We start from the raw sequence: 22,287 nt of genomic DNA, 5'->3' as shown, positions 1-22,287 counted from the left end.
TCTAGGGTTGGACATATATAGATATGAGAATCATTTGCATACTTGAAGCCATATTAATGAGACCACTATGGGAAACACTAAAAAACAAAAAACTCTAAAATAGTAGAAAATTCTAAAGGAAAAGAGGGGTGGAGCCTTGAGGAATACATGTAGTGGAGTGGTGTCGAGGAAGGTCTCGCAAAGGAGACTGAAGAGGAATGTCAGGATCATAGTAAAACCAAGAACAATGTCATGAAAATTCAGAGAGTATCAAGGGGAAAAAAAAGTAGTCATCTGTGTCACGTGCTTTAGACAGGTCCAGAATGATGAGGTTTCAGAAAAGACCGTCAGATTTAGTAATAAAGAGATTGTGGTTCACTTTGGAGAAAGTGATCGATTTACTGATGAAGCTGGAAGTCAGATTTCAAAGGGTTTGGAAGGGAATGAGAAATATTGACCAGAGAAGGTATAACCAAATCTGAAAAGGATGGGCCAGGGATGCAGTGACATCTCAGAGATCGAAAAGATGGAATGAGTGAGAGAAAAATGAATGAAAACAGAAGGAAACTTATTTATTCTAGAGTACAGATACCAATTGGCATGATGGGAAAATCTGTAGTATAATTTGGTGGGGTAGGGTCAAAGTGGGTGAGAATGAATTTTAGCAACTGGGATTTGGGAAGTGGTATTTCTTTTTCAGCTGTTAAGGGTACAATATTGGGGCAGCTAGGTGGTGCAGTGGATAGAACACCGGCCCTGAAGTCAGGAGGACCTGAGTTCAAATCCGGCCTCAGACCAAACGCTTGACACATACTAGCTGTGTGACCCTGGGCAAGTCACTTAACCCCAATTGTCAAAAAAAAAAAAAAAAGAATACAATATTATTGGAATAAGGAAAGTAAAAGGGAATAGTAGCATGTTAACCATTGTGAGGGTTTCAGTCAGTGGTAGATGATAGTAGATTTGCTGATTAAGGCAGGTAATTGGGAGGGTCAGTGTCTCCTCTGAATCCAGTCCCTTGGGGTCTAATGGGGGCCTCTAAACAACTAAGGGAAGCCTGTTATATCCCAGGCACTTCTGGGAACCTGAACTCAAGCAGGAGGAGGGGAAGAAGTTATTTGTTGCTTGCTTGTCATATCCTAACAGCTTGTCTATAACTTAGTCTTGGTGGGTTGCCTGGGGCACTGAGAAGTTAAGTTAACCAGCAGCTGTTATCTGTCAACAACAAGACTTATGTCTTATATCTTGATTCTCAAACTGGGCCTCTGTATAGAAGGCCACACTTAAACTTCCTATTTGTCATAATTAATGCCAAGGAAATTTAGCAGTTGTATAGAAATAAGAACAACAAATACAAATTTGTGGAACTCATTCATCTGTATATTTTCATCATGAGAAGCTCCGTAGTGGGGAGAGGAGAAGGTTACAGAAGAAACATTCAAGGTGGAATTTTTAAAAATTATTATTATTACCCAATTTAAGTCTGAAATACCTCAGATTCCCTCTGAATTGTCTTGAAAGAAAGTTGGGAAATCTGCTTATCTCTTTTCTCATAAAGACAGTAATGGGAGATGAATCTTTCAAATTGAGATTCTGTTTCTGCCCCTTTTGCTGTAATTAGTAGACTTGCAGAAACTAGAGTATTTTTTTTTAACGTGGAACGATCTGCCCATTGGGTAAATTACTGTTTCCTTAAATGTTAGATTACCCTAGGACTTTGATTTTATCTTAATGCATTTTGTCACCCCTTTTCTGTCTTAATTACTATATATATATATATATATATATATATATATATACCCTGTCAGATAGGTACTAGACTGAGCTATTTGCCTGTATTTGTGTAAGGAAAGTGAAAACATTGAAACAATTGATTTTGAATGAACAAAATTGTTAATTCAAACTTAAAATCTGCTGTTATTGAGGGGAAAGGTTCTGGTTCTGAATTCTACACGTTATCTGCCCGGTTTGAAATGACTGTAACTGATTCATTTGCTTGTACACTTGGCTTGATGAAGGGAAATAGTTTACATGTTGATATCTGAATTTACACACAAATGTAATTATAGATTTGTGAAGCTTGTACAGGACAACTGGGGCACTATATATGTTTATTGAAACATTATTATGTTCTTGAAATTCATGTAGTTCAAGGATGAATTTCATTTAAATGATTTACCAGGGCTTTTGTAAGTTTTTCTGTGTCATATCTGTTGTCCTGTTTTCTGTTGCTTAAATTTCACACTTGCACATGGCAAAGTCAACTAATGTTGTTGAATGAATTACTAGGGAGCATTCATCGTGTCCCAAAGGTCTTAGTGCAATTTTAAGCATGCATGAGGATCCAAGAAAAAACCTAAAATTGACAAAATTGTGCTTAGAATATTAAGAGTCATTTTCTCTATTCCTAATGAAAAAGGAATTAGGGTCCTTGAGGTTTTGGACTTTTATTATTATTAACTTTGAAACAAAATTCCTAGTGCTTGTTTTAGTATTTACTGGAGATACATCACTGAAGTTTTAGTAAGTTCAGACACTGTAGTAGAGATTGTTTCTAAAACTCAAATTTGTCTCTCTCTCTGTTTTCTAGGATGTTAGAAGATGACCTTCAGATCAGTGACAGTGAAGACAGTGGTGATGAGCAAGTGAGTTTTACATGTGACATAAAACAAATTCCTTTTAAGTCCATATAATTTGCTGTGTTTGACGTTGCATTAACTTAACCAATTCTCTATTTCTCCCCTCAATTTCCTCTTTCCCTCTCTCTTTCTAAAAACTTAGGCTCCCGAGAAACCCCCTCCTTCATCTGCTCCTGCAAGGTACTGTATTTCCCCTCATATCTGTAGAAATCTTGACATTCAAAAATGCAGAAAATCTGTTTTACAATTTTTGAGAGATTCAGCTAGTTCAGACATTCCGTACATTAGCATCTGTTTTTAGAGTGGATTTAGGTGAACTGGCCAGGGACTGAGTGCTGCTTAAGTTTAAATTAGTTCTTTTACTATGGTTGGTTGGTTAAGGTGAGCTTGGAAAATTCATTTGTGGGTATATTTCTTCATTTGAGTCCTGTGTTAAACAGTAAAAGATAAAAGAAACTTCTGAGTTTTTTTAGTAAGTATCTTTCATAAGTAATAATATAACAATTTACTATAATATAAATAAATATGACAAACAATGCAATATGTTGTATTATTATATATAGTATGTGATAATAATATAATAAATAATAAGTAATCAGAAAAATTAAACAGGTTTAGTGCTCTTAAATATTTTGTTGTGGCAAACATGTTTGACAGCCCCTAAGAAAGGGAATGAATGATGACTTGTTACTGGTTGGTTTGAAGCTCGGAGTTGAGCCCATGACCTTTAACAACCGACTGATAAGTGTGGATTAGAGATGTAACAGCTTGGAAAGGAGAACTGAGAGATTAAAATGAAGTTTGTTAGTATCCTTGAAATAAAAGTCATGGCTTAATGAACCATGTTTACTTAGCATAGGCACACAGGTGACATGCTAATAATTGTAGATAATGTTTGTAATAATTGCCCTGTAGAAGGCCTCTTAATTTTACATTAAGATTCTGTAAAATATTCAGATAGCAATGTTATCCACCCGCTCAGCAGGGCATTGTTGACAATGGAGAAATCATCACTCAATTAATTAACTTCTAAAAATAAAGTTTTAAAGTTGGCTATTGAAAATTACATGTTTTCTATCAGAAAAAATTGTGAGAAATTTTTTTAAAAGTCTGTTTGAAAAATGATGATGCAACTTTTCTCTTTTGAAATTCCTTTAAGAATATTTGGAAGTCTTCAAGGTCCTAGTTAGTCGTATAATTCCCTTGGGTGAGAACACTTTATTCTGTCTTGTTTGTCACTCTCTACTGGTATCACACATACTGAGTAATAATGAAGTGATTGTTTAATCAACTACCACTGTTGTTGTACTTGGATGACTTCAGGAAGTTAGTGTGTGTGTGTATATATGTCTCTATGTGTGTGTGTGTGTGTGTGTGTGTGTGTGTGTGTGTGTGTGTGTGTGAACATATCTTGTCCATTGGACCCAGTGCTTAGTTTTTTCATTGTGCAGAGACTGGCCAATGTGTGCCTACTAAGTGACTGGTTTTTCAAGTCATCTTCCAGAGTCATCATATTTACAAACAGTTCTTGTTATCATATGATAGTTCTTAAAGAAAAAAAAAGTCAAATGTTAGCACTTTTTCCTTTATTTTTGAATTGATATTATTTCAGTTGCCTTAAAAGATAAACAATTTTAGTGAGGATTAAGTTCTTAGGGATTCTTTAGGAATAAACTCTATAGTCCTGGACGGGAATGTTTCTTTTGTGGAATTCAAATCCAGAGGTTAAAGTTCCCAGAGGACCTGGGTTCATAGGCTTCCCCTCATATTTATTAGTGAGAACTATTTTCCATTTCTCATATTTACCACTTGTGTGGTGAGGGGAGATCACTTAGCCACCTTTGGCCTGAGTTTCCTTTATTGTAAAATGAGGAGTTTGTTTTGGACGGCCTCTGTGGTGCCTTCTAGCTCTTTTGATAATAAAAGGCCCCAGTATATTTGCAGGGGCCGTTTGTTACTTTAGAAAAAAAACTAATAATGCAAAGTGGGTGTGAGATGGGAGAGGACAAGGAGATGCCTGACATGCTGCTGTCTCATTTGCTTTCTGTTGCTTTGCAGTGTTCCGCAGTCCCTTGCAGACAGTGTGGTTTCAGCACATTCCAACAATACAGAATCAGAGAGCACCAGTGACTCTGACAGCTCTTCAGACTCGGAGAGTGAAAGCAGCTCCAGTGACAGTGAAGAGAATGAGCCCCCAGAACCTCCGGCGCCTGAGGTACGGTGACATTTCTCCCTTAAACATGCAGCCTAATACCTTTAGAGGCAGGTTCTCAAGTCAGGGTGTTTGGCCATATCTTGAGAATGCTTCAAGAAAACTTTTTCCTTAGGCAGTTAGGTGGTATGGTGTCAAGAATGTTGGACCTGGCCTCCAGGAAAACCCGAGTTCAAATCCTGCCTCAGACATTTACTAGCCATGTGACCCTGGACAAATCCCTCTCAATCTTAGTTTCCTCATTTGTGAAATGGAGATAATAGCACTTACCTCACAATATGGTTATAATCATCAGCTGAGATAGCATAAGATAAAGCACTTTGCAAATCTTGAACTGTTATCAGCGTCATCATCATCATCATTAAAATATTGTCTCCCAAGTCGGAATGCATTTAGAAACTAAGATCGTTACTAGTAATTTCCTTGAATTAATCGCCTGTGTTATTGTTGTTCTTTTGAGGTAGGAAGAGTGTAGACTTGTGATTTCATTAAGGTAGGTAATTCCTCAGGTAGAAGCTTTCTCTAAATCAGTAAGCTGCCTTTAATTTTGTACCTCAAAGAATTACCTGGGAGCACAGACAGGTTAAGGAACTTACTCATGGTCTGACCTCTAGTAGCAGGACTCAAGCCCAGATCTTCCTGAGTAGAAGATCTATCCTGTATTCACCAAGCCGTACTAGTTAAATTTAATATTCCGAATGAATAGTATCTCCCTTGGACAACTAAATAGCGTGTGCTATTATGACTATTTTATAAGAGGCTGGTAAATATTGTTTTAACGATTCCTTTTTTGATACCTAATACTGCTATGGAGAGGCAGCTAGGTAGCACAGTGGATGAAACATTGGGCTTGGAGTCCGGAAGATTCATCTTCATGAATTTAGATGTGGCCTCAGACGCTTAGTAGCTGTGAGACCCTGGGGAAGTGACTTAACCCTGTTTGCCTCAGTTTCCTAAAATGAGCTAGGGATGGACATGGTAAACCAATCCAGTATCTTTGTCAAGAAAACCCCAAATGGGGTCACAAAGAGTTGGACGCTACTGAAATGACTGAACAACAGCAACTTCTGTGTAGAAGAGATTCTCTCCCCCTCCTTCCCACTCCCACTTCTTTCTTTCTTCCTGAGTACCCTTGAGTTTCTTGACTGTTTGTTCCTCCATATGAATTTTGTTATTATTTTTTCTAGTTTTATAAAAAAAAATTGGGGGAGTTGAATTGGTATAGTGCTGAATAAGGAAATTAATTTAGCTTAGTGTTTTCATTTTTATTATATTAGCTGAACCTACCTAAGAGCAATTAATGTTTCTCCAATTATTTGGGTCTATCTTCATTTCTACAGACAGTATTTTATAGTTAGATTCAAATAGGGCCTCTGTGAATTTTGTTCAATGTACTCTGTAATATATAATATATGATGTATATATTATATAAGTAAGCTACAATAGTGTATAGCTTTTGTAATTATTTTCAATACAAATTCTCTTTCTTGCTCTTCCTGCTGGATTTTCTTATTTGTTTTAGTTGATTCTCTAGTGTTCTTTAAATTTACTGTTACCACGGACAAAAAGCAATAATTTTGTTTCTTTTTTTAACCTATGTTTCTTCTTTCAGTTTTATTTCTTGTCTTATTCCTGTAACTAGTATTTCTAGGGCTATGTTAAATAGTAGTGGTGATAATAGGCTTCCTTGTTTTATTCCTGATCTTATTGGAAAAGCTTCTAATTTTTCCCCATTATATATATTTGCTTTTGGATTTAGTTTATACTCTTAACTATATTGATGAGTAGTTCATTTATTCCTATGATTTCTGTGGTTTAGAGAGAACTCTAGAAATTCCTCAACAGTTTTCCAAGAATTGAGTATTGAATTTTGTCAGAAGCCTGGTTAGCATTTATTGATATAATCATATTGTTTTTATTATTTTATTGTTAAAATGGTTTATTATCTTAATGATCTTCCCTGTGTTAAGCTAACCCTGCATTTCTGGTGTAAACCCAACCTGGTCATATTATATGTAATATTTCTCATGTTCTGTTGTAGCCTGCTATAAGTATTTTATTTAAAATGTTTGCATCAATATTCGTTAGGGGTACTGGTCTGTAACTTTCTCTGCTTTGTCTCCTCCTGGTTTAGTTACCAGGCTTATATCTGTATCACAGAAAGATTGGAAGGCTGCTTTCTTTTCTTATTATTCCAGATAGTTTAAGTAATATCAGAATCAATTTTTCTTTGAATGTTTGAGAGAATTTACTTGCAAATTAGAGTTCGAGTTTTTTTCCCCCCTTTTAGAATTTGTTTATGGCTTTTTCAGTTTCTTTTTCTGATATTATTTAAATAATTTTAATTCATTTGATAATTTGGGTATTTTATATTTTTGTTAAGTATTCATCTATTTCCTCTATATTATCAGTTTTTTGCATATAATTGGGCAAAACACCTTTTTATAATTATAGTTTAATTATAATTTCAAATAACTTATTTCCTCTTCAATTGTTAGTTTTCCTTTTGTTTTTCCTTTTTGAAATGAACACTTTGGTTTCCTTCTCTCAAAAAAATTCAGGTTATTTTTTTTTGTTTGTTTGTTTTTTGCTTTTTTTGGTGAGGCAATTGGGGTGAAGTGACTTGCCCAGAGTCATACAGCTAGTGAGTGTTATGTGTCTGAGGCCGAATTTGAACTCAGGTCCTCCTGAGTCCAGGGCCGATGCTCTATACACTGCACCACCTAGCTGCCCCCAGGTTATTTTTTAAAAAAATAAAAACCAACTCCTAGCTTTATTGATAAATTTAATGGACTTATAAAATTTGTTTTATTAATCTCTTCTATAATTTTTAATACTAGCTTGTTATCTAGTTGGGGATTTTCTTCAGAGTTTTGTTGTTGCATGCTCAAGTTATGATTTGGTCTTTCTTTGTTGATAAAAGCTGTTAGAGAAATAAATTTTCACCTCAGAATTGCATTTCACAAGTTTTGCTATGTTGACTCATTATTGTCATTTTCTTTGATGAAATTTTGCATTGTTTTTCTATTTTGCTCTTTGACCTATCATACCAGTTCTTTAGTATTACATAACTAAGTATTATTTTGAAATTCTTTCTTTAAGATCTCTTATCAAAGATATTTTTATTATATTATGATCTGCAAATAATGTTTATTGCTACCTTCTTATATTCTGTAGTAAAATCTTTATGACCTAGTACTTGATCAGTTTTCTTAAAGGAGCCATGTACAGCTGGGAGATACTTGAATTCCTTTCTAGTTCCATTCAGTAGAGATCTATAATCTCAACCTAGCTGGTTTGGAAACTAGCGTATGTATATATGTGTATACCAGCTAATCAGAAAGTGAGGCTTCAGAGAGCAGAGTACTTCCAATTTGAGTAGTCCAGAGATGGAGTGAGCTTCTAAGGTGGAAAGATTCATTTACTTATTTTTGTGGCCAAAACTTGTAGGTTTATCACGGAAGCTTTCTCCAAAAAGTGAGTTGGCAGGTCCTAGAAGTGCACATCAAACAATGTAACAAAGAATGGAATTGACTTAAAATACAAGAATTTTAAGTCTTTCACATGCCAGCCTTTCAAGTACTTGAACAGACCTTTCACACACATACAGACATTTTCTCTTCTCCAAGCTAAACATTCCCAGTTCCTTCAAGTAATTCTCATCAGATAGACTGATGAACTTTCATCACCATCCTTGTGGATCTTCTCTGGATAAGGTGGTAAGATTTATATGCCATGGTAGAAAAAGTCCTGTGAAGGACTTGAATGTTGAATGAAGAGTGACAATCTAAATGAAGTGAATTCGTATTTACAAAAATATAAAATGCCCAGATTAACTGAACAGGGAAATAGAGTACTTACCATATGTTCAAAAAAGAAATTGAACTTCTGGAGAAAAGAAGTGCAAATTCTATTATATTCAGATTTACAGCTTTATACTTGGTCTTTTTTCATTTCTCTATTGTATATGAAAATACTAATATTACTTTTCAATTCTGAATTTTAAAAAATTCCAAAAAATATTTTAATTGCTGCTATGAATATTTCACTTTTTATGGAAAGTTTCTGTCTTTAATGTCCTTGGAGTATGTACATTGTTATGAAATTCTGGTTCAAAAAGTATCAACAGTTTAGTTGTTTTTGACTCATAATTCCGAATTACAGAGTGACTGCAACATGTCACTTCTCCATCAGCAGCATGTTCTGTTCTTTTTTTACCCATAACCTCTCTGTTCTTAAGTACTTTCATCTCACTTGCCCATGTGAATGTGTGTAGGTGAAACTTCAGAAATAACTTTAGTTTACATTTCTTTCAATACTATTTATGAGCATTTTTCACATGACGATGTTTAATTTGTATTTCTTCTTTGAAAGCTGCGTATTCATATCCTTTGAATGCATATGTATTGCAGAATGGCTCTTGGTTTCATTTCCCTTTTTATGTTTATTTTAAAGACTTATACCATTGATATGTGATAAAGATTAAATGTTCTATTTTGAGCGTCTCTGTCTCTTATTTGAATAAGATTTTTTCCTAACCTCTAATTTTTAGGGAACAGTCCTCATACATTCAGTTATCTTATTCTTATTGTGGCACGTGATATGAGTGTCAAACAGCTTTTCCATTTTCCAAGTAGTTTTTCTTATTTTCTTATTTATATATTACATATATTATTTTCTTTATTTATACATTACATAGAAATATATGTAAATATTTTATGTAAATAATATGTAGTTATTTATATATATGTAATAATATATAAGAAAATATATTGTTTTCTTTATATATTGCATATAAATATATAATATGAATTTTATTATTATCATTATTATTACTCCAAATAGTCTTTGCCTTAGTAAGTTAAATTCTTATGTTTTTCAAACACCATGCTAATGTGTTTGGTTGTTTCTGCATCTTATTTACCAATCTACGTATGTTCCCGTTATCTACTTTTCTGTTTCGTAATCAGAACCAAATGGTATGTGCTAATTTCTGCTCTGTAACATAGTTTGAGGGTCAGTTTGGCATGGTTGCAAGAGAAACACTGAGTTCAAGTCCTGATTCTACCGCAAACTCTCTATGTACCACTTGGCAAGTTACTTAATTTCTTGGAGTTGTAGACAACTGTAAGACTCTTTAAGTTTCAGAGGAGGCACTGACTTGCTTTAATAGAATGAGTTTCCTCACCCAGAGTTCCTCATGCAAATGACATCCCAGATCCACACCTTACCCCTTATATAACTTGAGGTCTGGTCATGTGGTGCCTCCTGCTTTTTTTCTTTTTTTTTTCTTATTTAATTTCCACTTTTAATGATGTCCCTTGGAATTCTGTTTCGTTATTATTTCTTTTGGTTCTCTTAACTACCTGTATTTCAAACCTGTGTTTCCAGATAATACATGAAATTACTCTTTATTCCATTTAGTATTTGATACTACAAAAGAATCTGCAGGTATCTCTGGTAGATTAAAAGAGAAATAGAGGAAGATAAATAAATGAGGCTTCCATGACCCAGACATAGGAGAATAAACTGTGCAATAAATGAAAGTGTGATTTTTTTTTATGGAAATGATTGTCAACAGTGATAACTTGATATTTTTCTCTTTTTTCCCTTTAGCCTGACCCACCCACAGCAAATAAATGGCAGCTGGACAACTGGCTTACCAAAGTCACTCAACCACCTGTATCAGCAGAGAACCTCAGTGAAATGGGGCCCCACCACCAAGCCCAGGAAGTCCAGGGACAAGGCAGCAATAGCACCAGTGGTCATGAGCATTCTGTCTCCAGTGAACCCCACCCCTCTAATTCCAGTAAAGCCCCCAGGACTATTCCTGAAGTTCCCCATCCTGGCAAGAGAAACTACCCAAAGTCTGTCACACAACAAGGCACTGGTGGACCCCCACATTGGCAGACAGTTGCTTCAAAACAACCCAAAAAGCCTATAAAAGCTTCAATCCAGGAAGGTTTTCAGGATAACTTGAGGGTGGAAAGTGAGCCAGTCCCTCCACCCGGGTCAAAGGACCAGTCTTCCAAAGATAAGCCCAAAGTCAAAACGAAAGGAAGGCCTCGATCTTGTGGGGATAGACAAGAAAAGTCAAAGTCTGTGTCAGCTCCTTGTGAAAAGAAGCAGCCCAAAACTTGTCACCCAGTGCCTGTGAAAGAACCCTTGGACCCTGAACCCACCAAGAACAATATGGGTGATCAGAGACTGGACCGTTTCCCTGACAGTCCCCAGATTCAGAACCAGGGTGCCACCCAAGGCAGTAGCAGCAGGGGTAGTGGTTGTAAAGCATCTTTGATTGTTCAAGAGGAACTTGCTGGGAGTAAGGTCCAATTGCCTTTCAGAGACACCAAGTCACTCAGGGATACCCCTCTCCTCCAAAGCCTGGTAGTGAAGATAGACCTAGCCTTCCTTTCTCATGTGCCCAAGACATCTGGGAAGGGGTGCCAGCCAAAGAAAATGGAACACAAACCACTCCCAACTGGGAATAAGCAGGAGTCCGAGAATAGGAACACAGAGAAGCCAAATAGATCGAGCACAAAGAGAAAGGTAAGGGGAAAAGTTAGCAAACCACAATTTGGCCAGGTAGTTGTTGTTTTTCCTTTTTTTGTTTACTCTCTGCTTTATTCTTACCTTTGTCACATCACATCCAGAAAAGGTGAGAATTTTTCTTTGTTTATAATGTGCCTATTGCGCTGGCTTCTAGTGGTCTTAGATACATGTATTTTCTGGCTTTGGCTTGATACGCTGCCAAGTATCTTATATTCTCCCCTTAGTAGGAGCTCTTCATTATTCTTGTTTGGTAGAAAAAGGTGCAATATTAATTTATTAGCCAATTAGAAGAATTATTAGAATTAAATGAAAATTAGAATGCTAGGTAGTTGCATAGATACAAATATACAGTTTGTCAAATTATGGAGCTGTTCTTAAAATGTAGGTCTGGAGCTGGAAGGGTTCTTGGAGGGCAGCTAGTTTAAGCTGTCTGTGGAATGAGTTTTATCAGAGAGATTAAATTGTTCAAGTTAAGAAATTAAGTCTACGTGAACTTTCGTGGTAGGATGTGGGACTATAACATATATGTGTGTGTGCATGCATGTGTGCATGTATAACTGTATATATGTATGCATATACACCATATACCCATGCATGCATACATATACATACGTACACATACACACGTGTGTGTGTGTGTGTATAAACATGCCCTACCTGTATTTGATGGAGAATATTATATAATGAGAGATTCAGATACTTGGCTTTATGAAGGAAAATCTCATTCCTTTAATACACATTAATTAAATTTTTACAACATTTTAGGCACTCAGTTAAGTAATAGGGATACACATACAGAAACAAAGCAGTCCCTGCTCTCAAAGAGCTTATGGAGAATGAGAAAAAACAGTGTTGCTAGAGTTGATGATAATAAAGAGTCACCCAGGGCCAGCTAGGTGGCACAGCGGATAGAGCTCCAGCCCTGAAGTCAGGAGGACCCGAGTTCAAATCTGGCCTCAGACCAAACACTTGACACTTACTAGCTATGTGACCCTGGACAAGTCACTTAACCCCAATTGCCTAAAAATTTAAAAAATAAAGAGTAACTCACATAAGGTTTGCAAAGTTCTTAATATACATATAAAATAACATAGGGGGTACTAACAAATTTAGGGCAAAGGTGTCAAACTCAGATAGAAACAGATCCTTTTGGGCAGCATATTGCCTTAGAAAACCACAAATTAACCTTATGTTGTATTTTCATTTATTTTGTTAATATTTTTAACTGGGTCTTGAGTTTGACATGTCTGACCTAGGGTATGGAAAACAGACAGCTGAGCTTTATTCTAAGAGTCTGAAGGAAGAGGAGAGTTTATTATTATATATTATGTGGGGAAAACATATAACAGCTGAAATGGAGGCAGGAAGCAATGTCACTTGTGGGGAAAAGCACACAGACCAGTTTTCCTACAACACAGTTTGTGTAAAGGTGAGTAGTGTTCAGTAAGATTAGAAAGGAAGTTGAATCCATCTGTTATGAGCTTTAAACACCAAGAGTGGAGCTTGGTGTTTATCTTCAGACACACCCTTGAGAGTATCCACTTGTCAACTGTATGGCGAGGGCAGAAAGTTATGCAAGGGAGACCATATAGGAGGTTATTTCAGTAATCAGTGGACCTAAACTGGGGATTGCCATGTCATTGTTGAGAAGGGGTTGCATGTGAGACATCTTGTGGACCTTGAAACAATGGGATATATCAGCTGATTGGATATTGGGGCTGTGAAACTGGTGAGGTTGACTGCATGGTTGTTACCAGCGTGACAGGAAGGTAGAACCCTTTACCAAAAAAAGCACGTTAGGAAGATGGAGGAGATAATGGTTTGGTTATGGTCACATGGATTTGTGGGTACAGATTTGAAATTCAGGACAGATATGTAGGCAGCATCTATAGATTACTTGGGACTCATCTGCATAGAAATTATGCTTAAATCCACAAAAACTGAAGAGATCGTTCAGAGAAAATGTATAGGGAGGAAAAATAATATATACAGTATAAATTGGAGAGAATGCCTGAGGGAAGGATCAGGAAGGCTTCTTGCAGATGGTGGGACTTTAGTTGCTACTTGAAGGAAATCAGGAGGTGGAGATGATGCAGATAGAGAGAATTCCAGGCATGAGAGACAGCTCTCACGGAGCATCTTGTGCTGGGAGCAACGACCATAAGGTATGTATGGAAGGGAGTAAAGGTGTAAAAAGGTGGCGAGAGGGAGTCTCAGTGTTTGCACTCAAGCCTGAGGAATGAGAAAAGGTTTTTGATGACAAGACATACATAACACCACTAGGTAAGTCTGTCAAAGTTGCTTCCTGTTCTAGAAACTAAAATTTGTGACTTCTGAAGCAAAGAAAGAGGTTCTTTTCATCTCGTGAATGAAAAAGCATTATAACTGGACGTGTATCAAGGACTGTCTTAAATGTGCATGCTACGTGAAAACAGAAATGTCACTTTCCTCAAGTTATTTTCAGTCCAGTGAGGGAAGATAATACAGATAGGGGAGTTGTGATGAGGGAGGAGGTGTTTTGGTTGGGATAGGAATGTGAGCAGAGCCGTGGGGCAAATCAACATTCCCTTTCTAGTAGCACTGGCAGCATTCAGCTGATGTTTGATCAAGAAGTAGAAGGAAGAAGGTCCAGAGGGTACGTGTACACCACCACGGCAACATGCCTAGTAATAAAATCTCTGCAGAGTAAAACATGATTAGAGTGACCTAGATCTGTGAGAGGTACTCATCAACCAGCACAGCAGCCCTCCTTCTTTTCCCCCTCTTTGCAGTTCTGAGGCTGCAAGGGTTCACTCCTCTAAGGCAGAGGTTCTCAAAATTTTTTTGGTCTTAAGATCCCTTGATATCCTTCAAAATTATTGAGGCCACCAAAGATCTTTTACTTTCATAAGTTCTATCTGACAACATTTACCATGTTAGAAAGTGAAACCGATAATTTTTTATGAAAAATAACTTCAAAAAAATTGCTGAGCAATGTCAGTGTTTTACATTTTTGTAGATCTCTTTAATGTTTGGCTAAATAGAATACAGCTGGATCCTTCCATCCGCTTCTCTACTCAGTCTGTTGCTTTTTATTGTTTTGGCTGAAGTTCATGAATAACCTCACATTGATACGTAGTTGGAAAAAAGAGGAGGATTTTTAAAGGTTTTTCAGAGAACTGACTATTCTTCCCTGACGTTAGACCAAAACATGATGTGTTTCTTAAAGGTTACCTGCAGTATGGAATCTGAAACCATATTAATGAATTTTCCCTAATCTATTACATTAATATCCATTGGCCTATTTTGCACTTTGAATGGATCTTTCACCCGTGCATAATTTTATAACATTATGCATTGGTCATTCGGAAAATATTCATTTGCCAATTTATGTAGATTTTTCAAATATTGACACATTTCATTATTCAGTATAAATCAAATTCATCAATAGCACCATTGATCTGATCAGAAAAGTCTTTAAGTCTTGGGCAATGATGCAGCTTATCATGGTAGGGATACAAGTTGACCAAAATTCTTAATTCACGTGAAAGCTTTAATTGAAAGCAAATAACCATCAGTTAAGCTTCATAATCATATACATAGTTGCTTCTTACACACTTAAAAACTTTATTCCCTCTAGTTAAATAATCACAATCACCTTAATTCCCATATTTGAAAGCCTGAGAAAGAATTAATCCTATTATGGGATGCTGAGAGGTTTGATTTTAATTTTTTTTCCTATGTATGTACTGACATTTTAAAAAGAAAAGCAGAAAATCTGAATGGTTTGGCCCAAGGTTCTCATACTTTGCCTGTACTGAGCATTTTCCTTATGTTGTTTTGCTTGTATGTTTAAGGCTGTGATGTAGAAGTTTCTTTTAATTCATTCATAGGGAGAAGCAGAAAGAGACCTTGATGGCAAGAAAATAAAACTGGAGAAAGAGACCAAAGTCTGGTCATCATCTTCTGCTCACAAAGACTCTAGTAAAACAAGGTCAGTGTAAAGATGAGCACAATGAGAGTGAAAGTGATCACATTGTCTAGACCGGCTTCCCTGTTTTCAATTTTGTGAAACCTAAAATTGGTTGTCCTAGCCCCATCCTATTATAGAGCTCCTCTTTTCATTTTCGAGGTTATATTATTTCTTGTTGACACATAATGCTCCCCAACAAACACCTTATTAAACTTATAAAATACACCCCCTGAAAAGGTTAGTTGTTCTTAGAGCTCATAGTTTTAAGGAGACTAAATCTAGAACAATGTATGAAAATGTATTTGTTTGAAATTATATAGTAACACCCATTAAAAGATGCTGAATGTGACTCATTTTGGATATATATTGCCTTTGCTTGATATTATTTTCTTCCTGAGAATATTTCCATGAGAATTACCAGTTCACATTGCTGTAAATTTGGGAATATCAGAAGCAAAATCAATCCCTTTTTAAAGAAATGAAAATTTATTCATATCTTAGATTTATCCTTTTTTTTAAACTCTGTACATTCTAGGTGTTATTAATATTTTTTCTAGTATTTAGACATTTTTAAAAAAATTGACTGTATATTCTGACCTCTCTTTTTACTCCTATTACCACTGTTTAGCCCTCATTACCTTTCATCTGGACAGTTAATTTAAGGGGTTGACAAGTCTCCCTGCCAATCCGTTCTGTACAAATCTATCAGAATTATCCTTCTAAAGTACAATACTATTTGTAATACTCTTCTTTAAGAACTCTCAAAGATTCCCTATCGTATAAGCAAATCTAAACACTTTAGCCGCCTATTCAAGCCCTTCCTTCCCTGGCCCCACCCCACTCTCCCAGCTTAGTCCATCAGGGCACCACTCCACACAGTTTCTGCTATAACTAGTCAAGCTAGACAGCTCCCCTAAATGTACCCAAAACTTTGCTATGTTTATGCCTTGTTTATGCTTTGTCCTCTTTCTTAAATGCCTCTTTTTTGAATCTGTCCAAATTCTCCCTCTCCTTGTAGCTTCAGTTCATATAATGAGGCAGCATGGTACCTTTTTGTGTTATTGACCTCTCTTAGGCAGTCTGGTGAAGTATATGGATCGCTTATCAAAAATAATGTTTTGAAATTAATAAAACATATAATTACAAAAGGAAACTAATTATATGAAATGCAGTTACCAAAATTAAAAAAAAAATCCACAGACCCAAGGTTAAGAACCTCAGCTCTTGAGTCAAAGGACCTGGTCTTGTCTCTGATGTTTATAGAGAAGAAACAGACAGAATGCTAGGGATGGTGCATAAAGGAGAAAGAAATTGCTTCCAAATTGAAGGAGATAGGGCTGAATCACAGGCATATTCATTGAGGTGGCAGCATTTGATTTAGCCCTTGAGAGATTTCAAAAAGTAGATATTTTGGGGCTCTTTCTGAGCAGCAAATAAAAGGTAAGTGTGAAGAGGAGCGCTTGAGTTCTGGAGAAGAGAGTTTGTGAAGGGAGAAGTTTTGGAAGATAATTTCAGTAAGATGGTTTGGGCCTTCTAGACTATAGAGAACCTACAGTGAGTGGCTAAGTGGCTGGGACTTTATTTGGGCAATAGGAAACCTTTAAAGGGTTTTGAACAAGGGAGTAACATGCTTAGAGTTGTGATTTAGGAGAGTACAGCAGTGTTTATAAGATATTTTTATTTATAGTGGTTTTTTTTTTAAATTAGGCAATTGGGGTTAAGTGACTTGCCCAGGGTCACACAGCTAGTAAGAGTCAAGTGTTTGGTCTGAGGCCGGATTTGAACTCAGGTCCTCCTGACTTCAGGACCAGTGCTCTATTCACTGGGCCACCTAGTTGCCCCCTATAAAATATTTTTGATGGGGAGCAGATTATAAGCAGGGAGATCAGTTGGGAACATACTGCAGTAGTTAAGACAGGAAGCAACAAAAGGCCGAGTTAGTGCACGAACAGTGGAGGAGGAGAAAGAGTAGAGAGATTTGGAGGAGGGATTTGTTTGGACATGGTAACTAAATAAATATGTAAGAAGAGGGAGTAGCCAGCTATGATACAAAGGTTTCTAGCCTAGCTTACTAGAAATTTATGGGTGCCAGTGTTATAAATATGGAAGTTAGGAAGAGGAGCCAATGTGGTAGAAATTCGTTTGGAAGTTTGTTGTGTTTGAAGTACGGGTTGGAACATATCCGGGGAGAAATGCCCCAGACACTTAGATCTAAGATTGGCTTATTTGTGTATGGCTAGAACTAGTTACTACCCTTTCATAATTGTTCTCCCATCTTATTTAGAACCTCCCTGTTAGGTAACAGCAGTAAATAGTGGCATTATTCCATTTCACCACTGTAAAAGTTAGAAGAAGATGTTGATTTTTTTTAATGTTAACACAGCTATTATGTGAAGATTATCACCTATGTTTTTCACTTCCACAATGATACTTTTCTATTAATTATCAGAATCTCTCAAAGTTGTAAGAACTTTCTTCATAAATAAAAGCGCTATAGATTTGAATCACGCTTCAGACTTTCTGAGTTACTTTAAGGGTCACACAGGAAGAACTTGGGAATGAAATCTGTGGCTATATTCACTGTATAACAGACTTTGTACCTTCTCCATAAGCTACTATTATTGTTAAGTGGTAACCTAGGCTTTTCTAATAATGAAATGGTATTTTAACTTATTTATATGCATTAGTCAGGTAATGCCTTTCTCTTCTCTCTCTCTCTCTCTCTCTCTCTCTCTCTCTCTCTCTCTCTCTCTCTCCCCCTCTCTCTTCCTCTCCCTCTCCCTCTCCCTTTCCCTTTCTCTCTCCCCCCATCTCTTCCTCTCTCTCTTCCCCTTTCCTCAATCCCCCCTCCCACCCTTTCCATCTCATTTGGTGATTTCGATTACAATGTTGCTATTGTTCTTCCATTTCTGTTGTTATAGAAACTGTGTATATTATTGTCTGGGCTCTTCTTACTTCACTCTGCATCAGTTGATATGTTTTCTCATGCTTCTCTGAATTCATTATATTTATTATTTCAGATGGTATACTAATATTCCATTATATTCCTTCACTATATTTTGTTTATCTATTTCCCACTCAGTGGGCATCTCCTTCGTTCCAAGCTCTTTGCCGCAATAAAAAGTCATGCTATGAATATTTTGGTGTACATAAGACCTTTTAAATCTATCTTTGACCTCCTTGAGGCATATACTAGGTGTGGGGTCTCAGTTAGAGGGTAATTTTTTTTTAAAACATAATTCTAAATTGTTTTAAGATTAGGTTTTCAAAGGCAACAGAAATTCCCTGAAAGTTCCTTTTACTCCTAATAGATTCCTATTTGTCTTTATTTGCATATTTAAATCATGATATAGCTAAGACTTCTTACTGGTTTTTTTCCCCTCATTCTCTCCATCTTGTTTAACTGAACAAAATCATTGTGATACTGGTAACTTTTTCTTAATTTAAGTATGAATATAAGTAATGGTCATGTAATTGATGTTATAGCCAAATTTAATTTAGTGTGGTATTCTTCTCCAGATTGTCGAAGCCCTCCTCAGACTTGCTGAAGAAGGAGCTACCGCCACCACCATCTGTGTCTCCTTCCCACAGACCAGCCAAGAATGTACATAAAAGACCAAGGAATGAAAGCCACTCTTGTGTTCAGGGGCACTCCAAAAGTACTAGCACCACTAAAGATAGCCATAAAGATTCTTCTTCTTCTAAGTATAAGAAAGTGGAAGGAAAGCCTTCTGGAAATTCTACAAGTAATAAAGTGAGTATAGAAATAATGAAATACTGAAATCCAGTTAATGGTAGATTTTCTTTGAATATTTGTTTAAATATTTGTATATTTGTTTAAAAAAATATCAAACCTCTGTACATGAGTATATGTTGTTATGTATTATTTTATATACACATTACATGTTATATACACATGTTGTTATATACATACCTATTTAAATTTCTCAAATTTAAGTATACCAACCTTTTTGACACTGTGTTTAGTCAGGTTGTCTGTCACATTTCCACGTTATCTGGCAGATTTTTTTAGTTGAAAGCTGTAGGTTTACATTACAGTATGGTAAAAGATACACATCACAGAGACTACTTAAAATCATGCACAAGCTATTCAATTGATTGAAATGCATTGTGAGTCCTTCATTTGGAAAATAGGTTTTTAGGGATATACTGCTATTCAAGGCTTAACTCTTTACAAATGGATATCATTTTGCTTTTACATCATTTGTGGTATCCCACTTCCCTCTCCGTCCCAGAAAAAGCCATCTCTTACATCTCTTAATGAAATTAAATTTAGCAAAAGTAACCAGCATATCAAAAAATGTCTTCTGTATGCAATATTCCATATCTATTGTCTTTCACTTTTGCAAACAATTATGAGGAGATATTTTCTCTTACCTTTTCTTTGGTGATCAGCTGGTTCAATGTAATTTTGAAACATTTAGTTTTAAGTGGTTTGTTGCTATTCTGTCCATTCCATTTTATACTCATTGTGTATATTGTTTTCCAAATTCTGCTTACTTCCCTTTGAATCAATTCTATGCTTCTGTTACATTGTTTCTCACAGCATTGAAATACTCCCCACCGTTCATGTAGCACAATTTTTGTAGCGTTCCCTAATCAATGATCATTTACTTTGTTTTCAGTTCTTTGTTACCATAAAAAGTGCTATTGTATATGCAGTCTTTATTTTATTTTTAAATCATTAACCTCCTTGTGTATATACCTCACATGGTACTCTCTAGGTCAAAAGTGCTTAAATATTTTAGGCACTTTCTTTGCATAATTCCAAATTGCTTTCTAGAATGATAGTTCCATTTCATAGCTTTACCAACCATACATTACTATGCCCATCTTTTCACAACCCTTCTAAATCGAACTATTATTATTATTTTTTTTGTTATCCTTGTCAGCTTAATGGGTATAAAATGAATCCATGAGGGGGCAGGGGGGTGTGTTCTCTTATTAGTGACTTGAAACATTCTTCTATATGGTTGTTAATAGTTTACAATTCTTCATTTGAGAACTCTTTATTCATATCCTTTGACCACATATTTATTGGGGAATGACTTTTATTATATGTCACAGAGATTTTTCCTCCCAGTCAATTCTTTCTAAGCTTCAGCTCTTCTTTTCCTCATTTTAAAAATTTTGAACTTAACAAATGTCAACTAGAATGATTGTTTCCCAATAAGAGTAGAACAGAGAGATGATTATACAAATCTTTTTTTTTTTTTTTTTTGGTTGGGGGGAGGGCGGTTAGGGTTAAGTGACTTGCCCTGAGTCACATGGCTAGTAAGTGTCTGAGGATGAATTTGCATTCCAGTCTTCCTGGCTCTAGGGCCAGTGCTCTATACACTGTACTACCTAACTGCTTGCTTTTCTTTTAAAACATATAATAAATTCAACATGTTAACTGTCAAAACTGCCCTTACAAGTCTCAACTTTTAAACTTGATTGAAATAACTTTTGGAAAGTAAGAAATCAAATCTTGAGTCTATAAATATTTTTCCATTTTCAGTGTTTTATTGATGCCCTTTTCTTTTTGAAAAACACCACTGTCACCTTCCAGTGACTCTCCTCATCCCCTAAGACCTCTTCTTTGTAACCAGTAAGTACTGTTAGCAAAACACATCAACACACGTCTGGAAATGTCCAGTTCTATCTACCTTTTCTTCGCCAGAAAACTAGAGAAATGCTCCCCCTTCAGTCCTTTATAGTCACAATTAGAGTTTACGTTTATCTGTGTTCAAAAGTCATAGTATTGTTTTTCTTTACATTATTGCAATGGTGTTGTTCTTGTGGTTTGCCTTATTTTACCCTATTCGATTCTATAAAAATCTTACCAAGTTTCTCTGATCTCATCTAATTCATCATTTCTTTCATGTAGTAATATTCAGTTATATTCATAGACCTCATTTTGTTCAACTGTCCCACGTGCCCCATCCAGTTCTCTGCTACTAAACATATCTGTAGAAACCTCTCCTTTTTTACCTCCTTGGGATATTGCACTAGTAATATCGTCAGATCAAAGGATATGTACAGTTTAGAGTGACTTTTCTCATGCAATTCCAAGTTGTTTTCCAGAATGATTGGACAAATGTACAAGTCCACCAGGGGTGCATTGGTGTGCCTGTCTTCTCACAGCCCTCCGACATAAACCGTATCTGTCTTCTTTGCCAAGCTGATGAGTATAAAGTGAAGCCTCAGCTCTTTTTATTTCCATTTCCCTCATTATTGGTGGTTTGAAGCGATCATTTATATGGTTTAGCTATCTTACATTTCTTTGGGAAATGTGTCTGTCCATATCCTTTAAAAACTGAGTTTTCAGAATCACAGATCTGGAAGAAGAAAGTTCCTCAGCGGCCATGTAATCCAGTCCTTTCATTTTATAAATAAGGATAATGAAAGCCAAGAAGGTTAAGTGATTTATTGCAGATGGCATGGTAACCTAGGTTCTCTGGTTGCAGATCCTGGACCACAAATTGGGGAACCATTCTTGTTCTGTCTAACATTTGTATCCTATACATGTTTTCGCATGTCTTCCCATACTACTGTGCTCTAATGTTTGAATATTAATAGCTTTTAATTTCCTTGCTGCCCTTTTCCCCATCCAACACACCCTCATTTTTTTGAAAGGCCAAACTAAAAATATCTGAACTTTGATTTGAATCTGAGGGTTCTTCTGTAATCTTGAGAATTAAGCACATTTCCTCTCCTTGCCCCCAATAAGATATCTGAAATATTCTGAAAATTTGCTGTATTTTATAAATTGATACAAGATAATTAACAGTATTTGAAATTTAAAAAAATTATTTGGATGCTCTCTTCATTCTGTACTTCACTTTGAATGTTGAAATGTGGTCAGACATAGCAAAAGGTGAGGGAGGTACACAAAATTTTAATTTTTTTTTCCATAAGAGCAAATAAAATTGCCTATTGCTCATTTATCA

At 36.0% G+C, this 22,287-nt stretch overlaps 1 protein-coding gene across 9 annotated transcripts in view; it reads left to right on the top strand.

Annotated features, from left to right (window-relative positions):
• The window catches only part of AFF1 (AF4/FMR2 family member 1), a 175,967-nt gene that overhangs the window by 134,554 nt on the left and 19,126 nt on the right, over positions 1-22,287 (top strand). For all 9 annotated transcript variants that reach the window (XM_027853355.1, XM_027853351.1, XM_027853353.1 and 6 more), the window contains 6 exons: positions 2,570-2,624; positions 2,761-2,798; positions 4,677-4,833; positions 10,447-11,379; positions 15,255-15,355; positions 18,854-19,088. In XM_027853355.1, the coding sequence (XP_027709156.1) occupies positions 2,570-2,624; positions 2,761-2,798; positions 4,677-4,833; positions 10,447-11,379; positions 15,255-15,355; positions 18,854-19,088 (1,519 nt within the window). The remainder of the gene's footprint in view (positions 1-2,569; positions 2,625-2,760; positions 2,799-4,676; positions 4,834-10,446; positions 11,380-15,254; positions 15,356-18,853; positions 19,089-22,287) is intronic.

This window comes from Vombatus ursinus, unplaced genomic scaffold, assembly GCF_900497805.2.
Source record: "Vombatus ursinus unplaced genomic scaffold, bare-nosed wombat genome assembly UNPS02009975.1, whole genome shotgun sequence".
In the NCBI taxonomy this organism is placed as follows: Eukaryota; Metazoa; Chordata; class Mammalia; order Diprotodontia; family Vombatidae; genus Vombatus; species Vombatus ursinus.
Note: the sequence above shows the minus strand (reverse complement) of the source record. Positions and strands in the feature narration are given on the sequence as shown.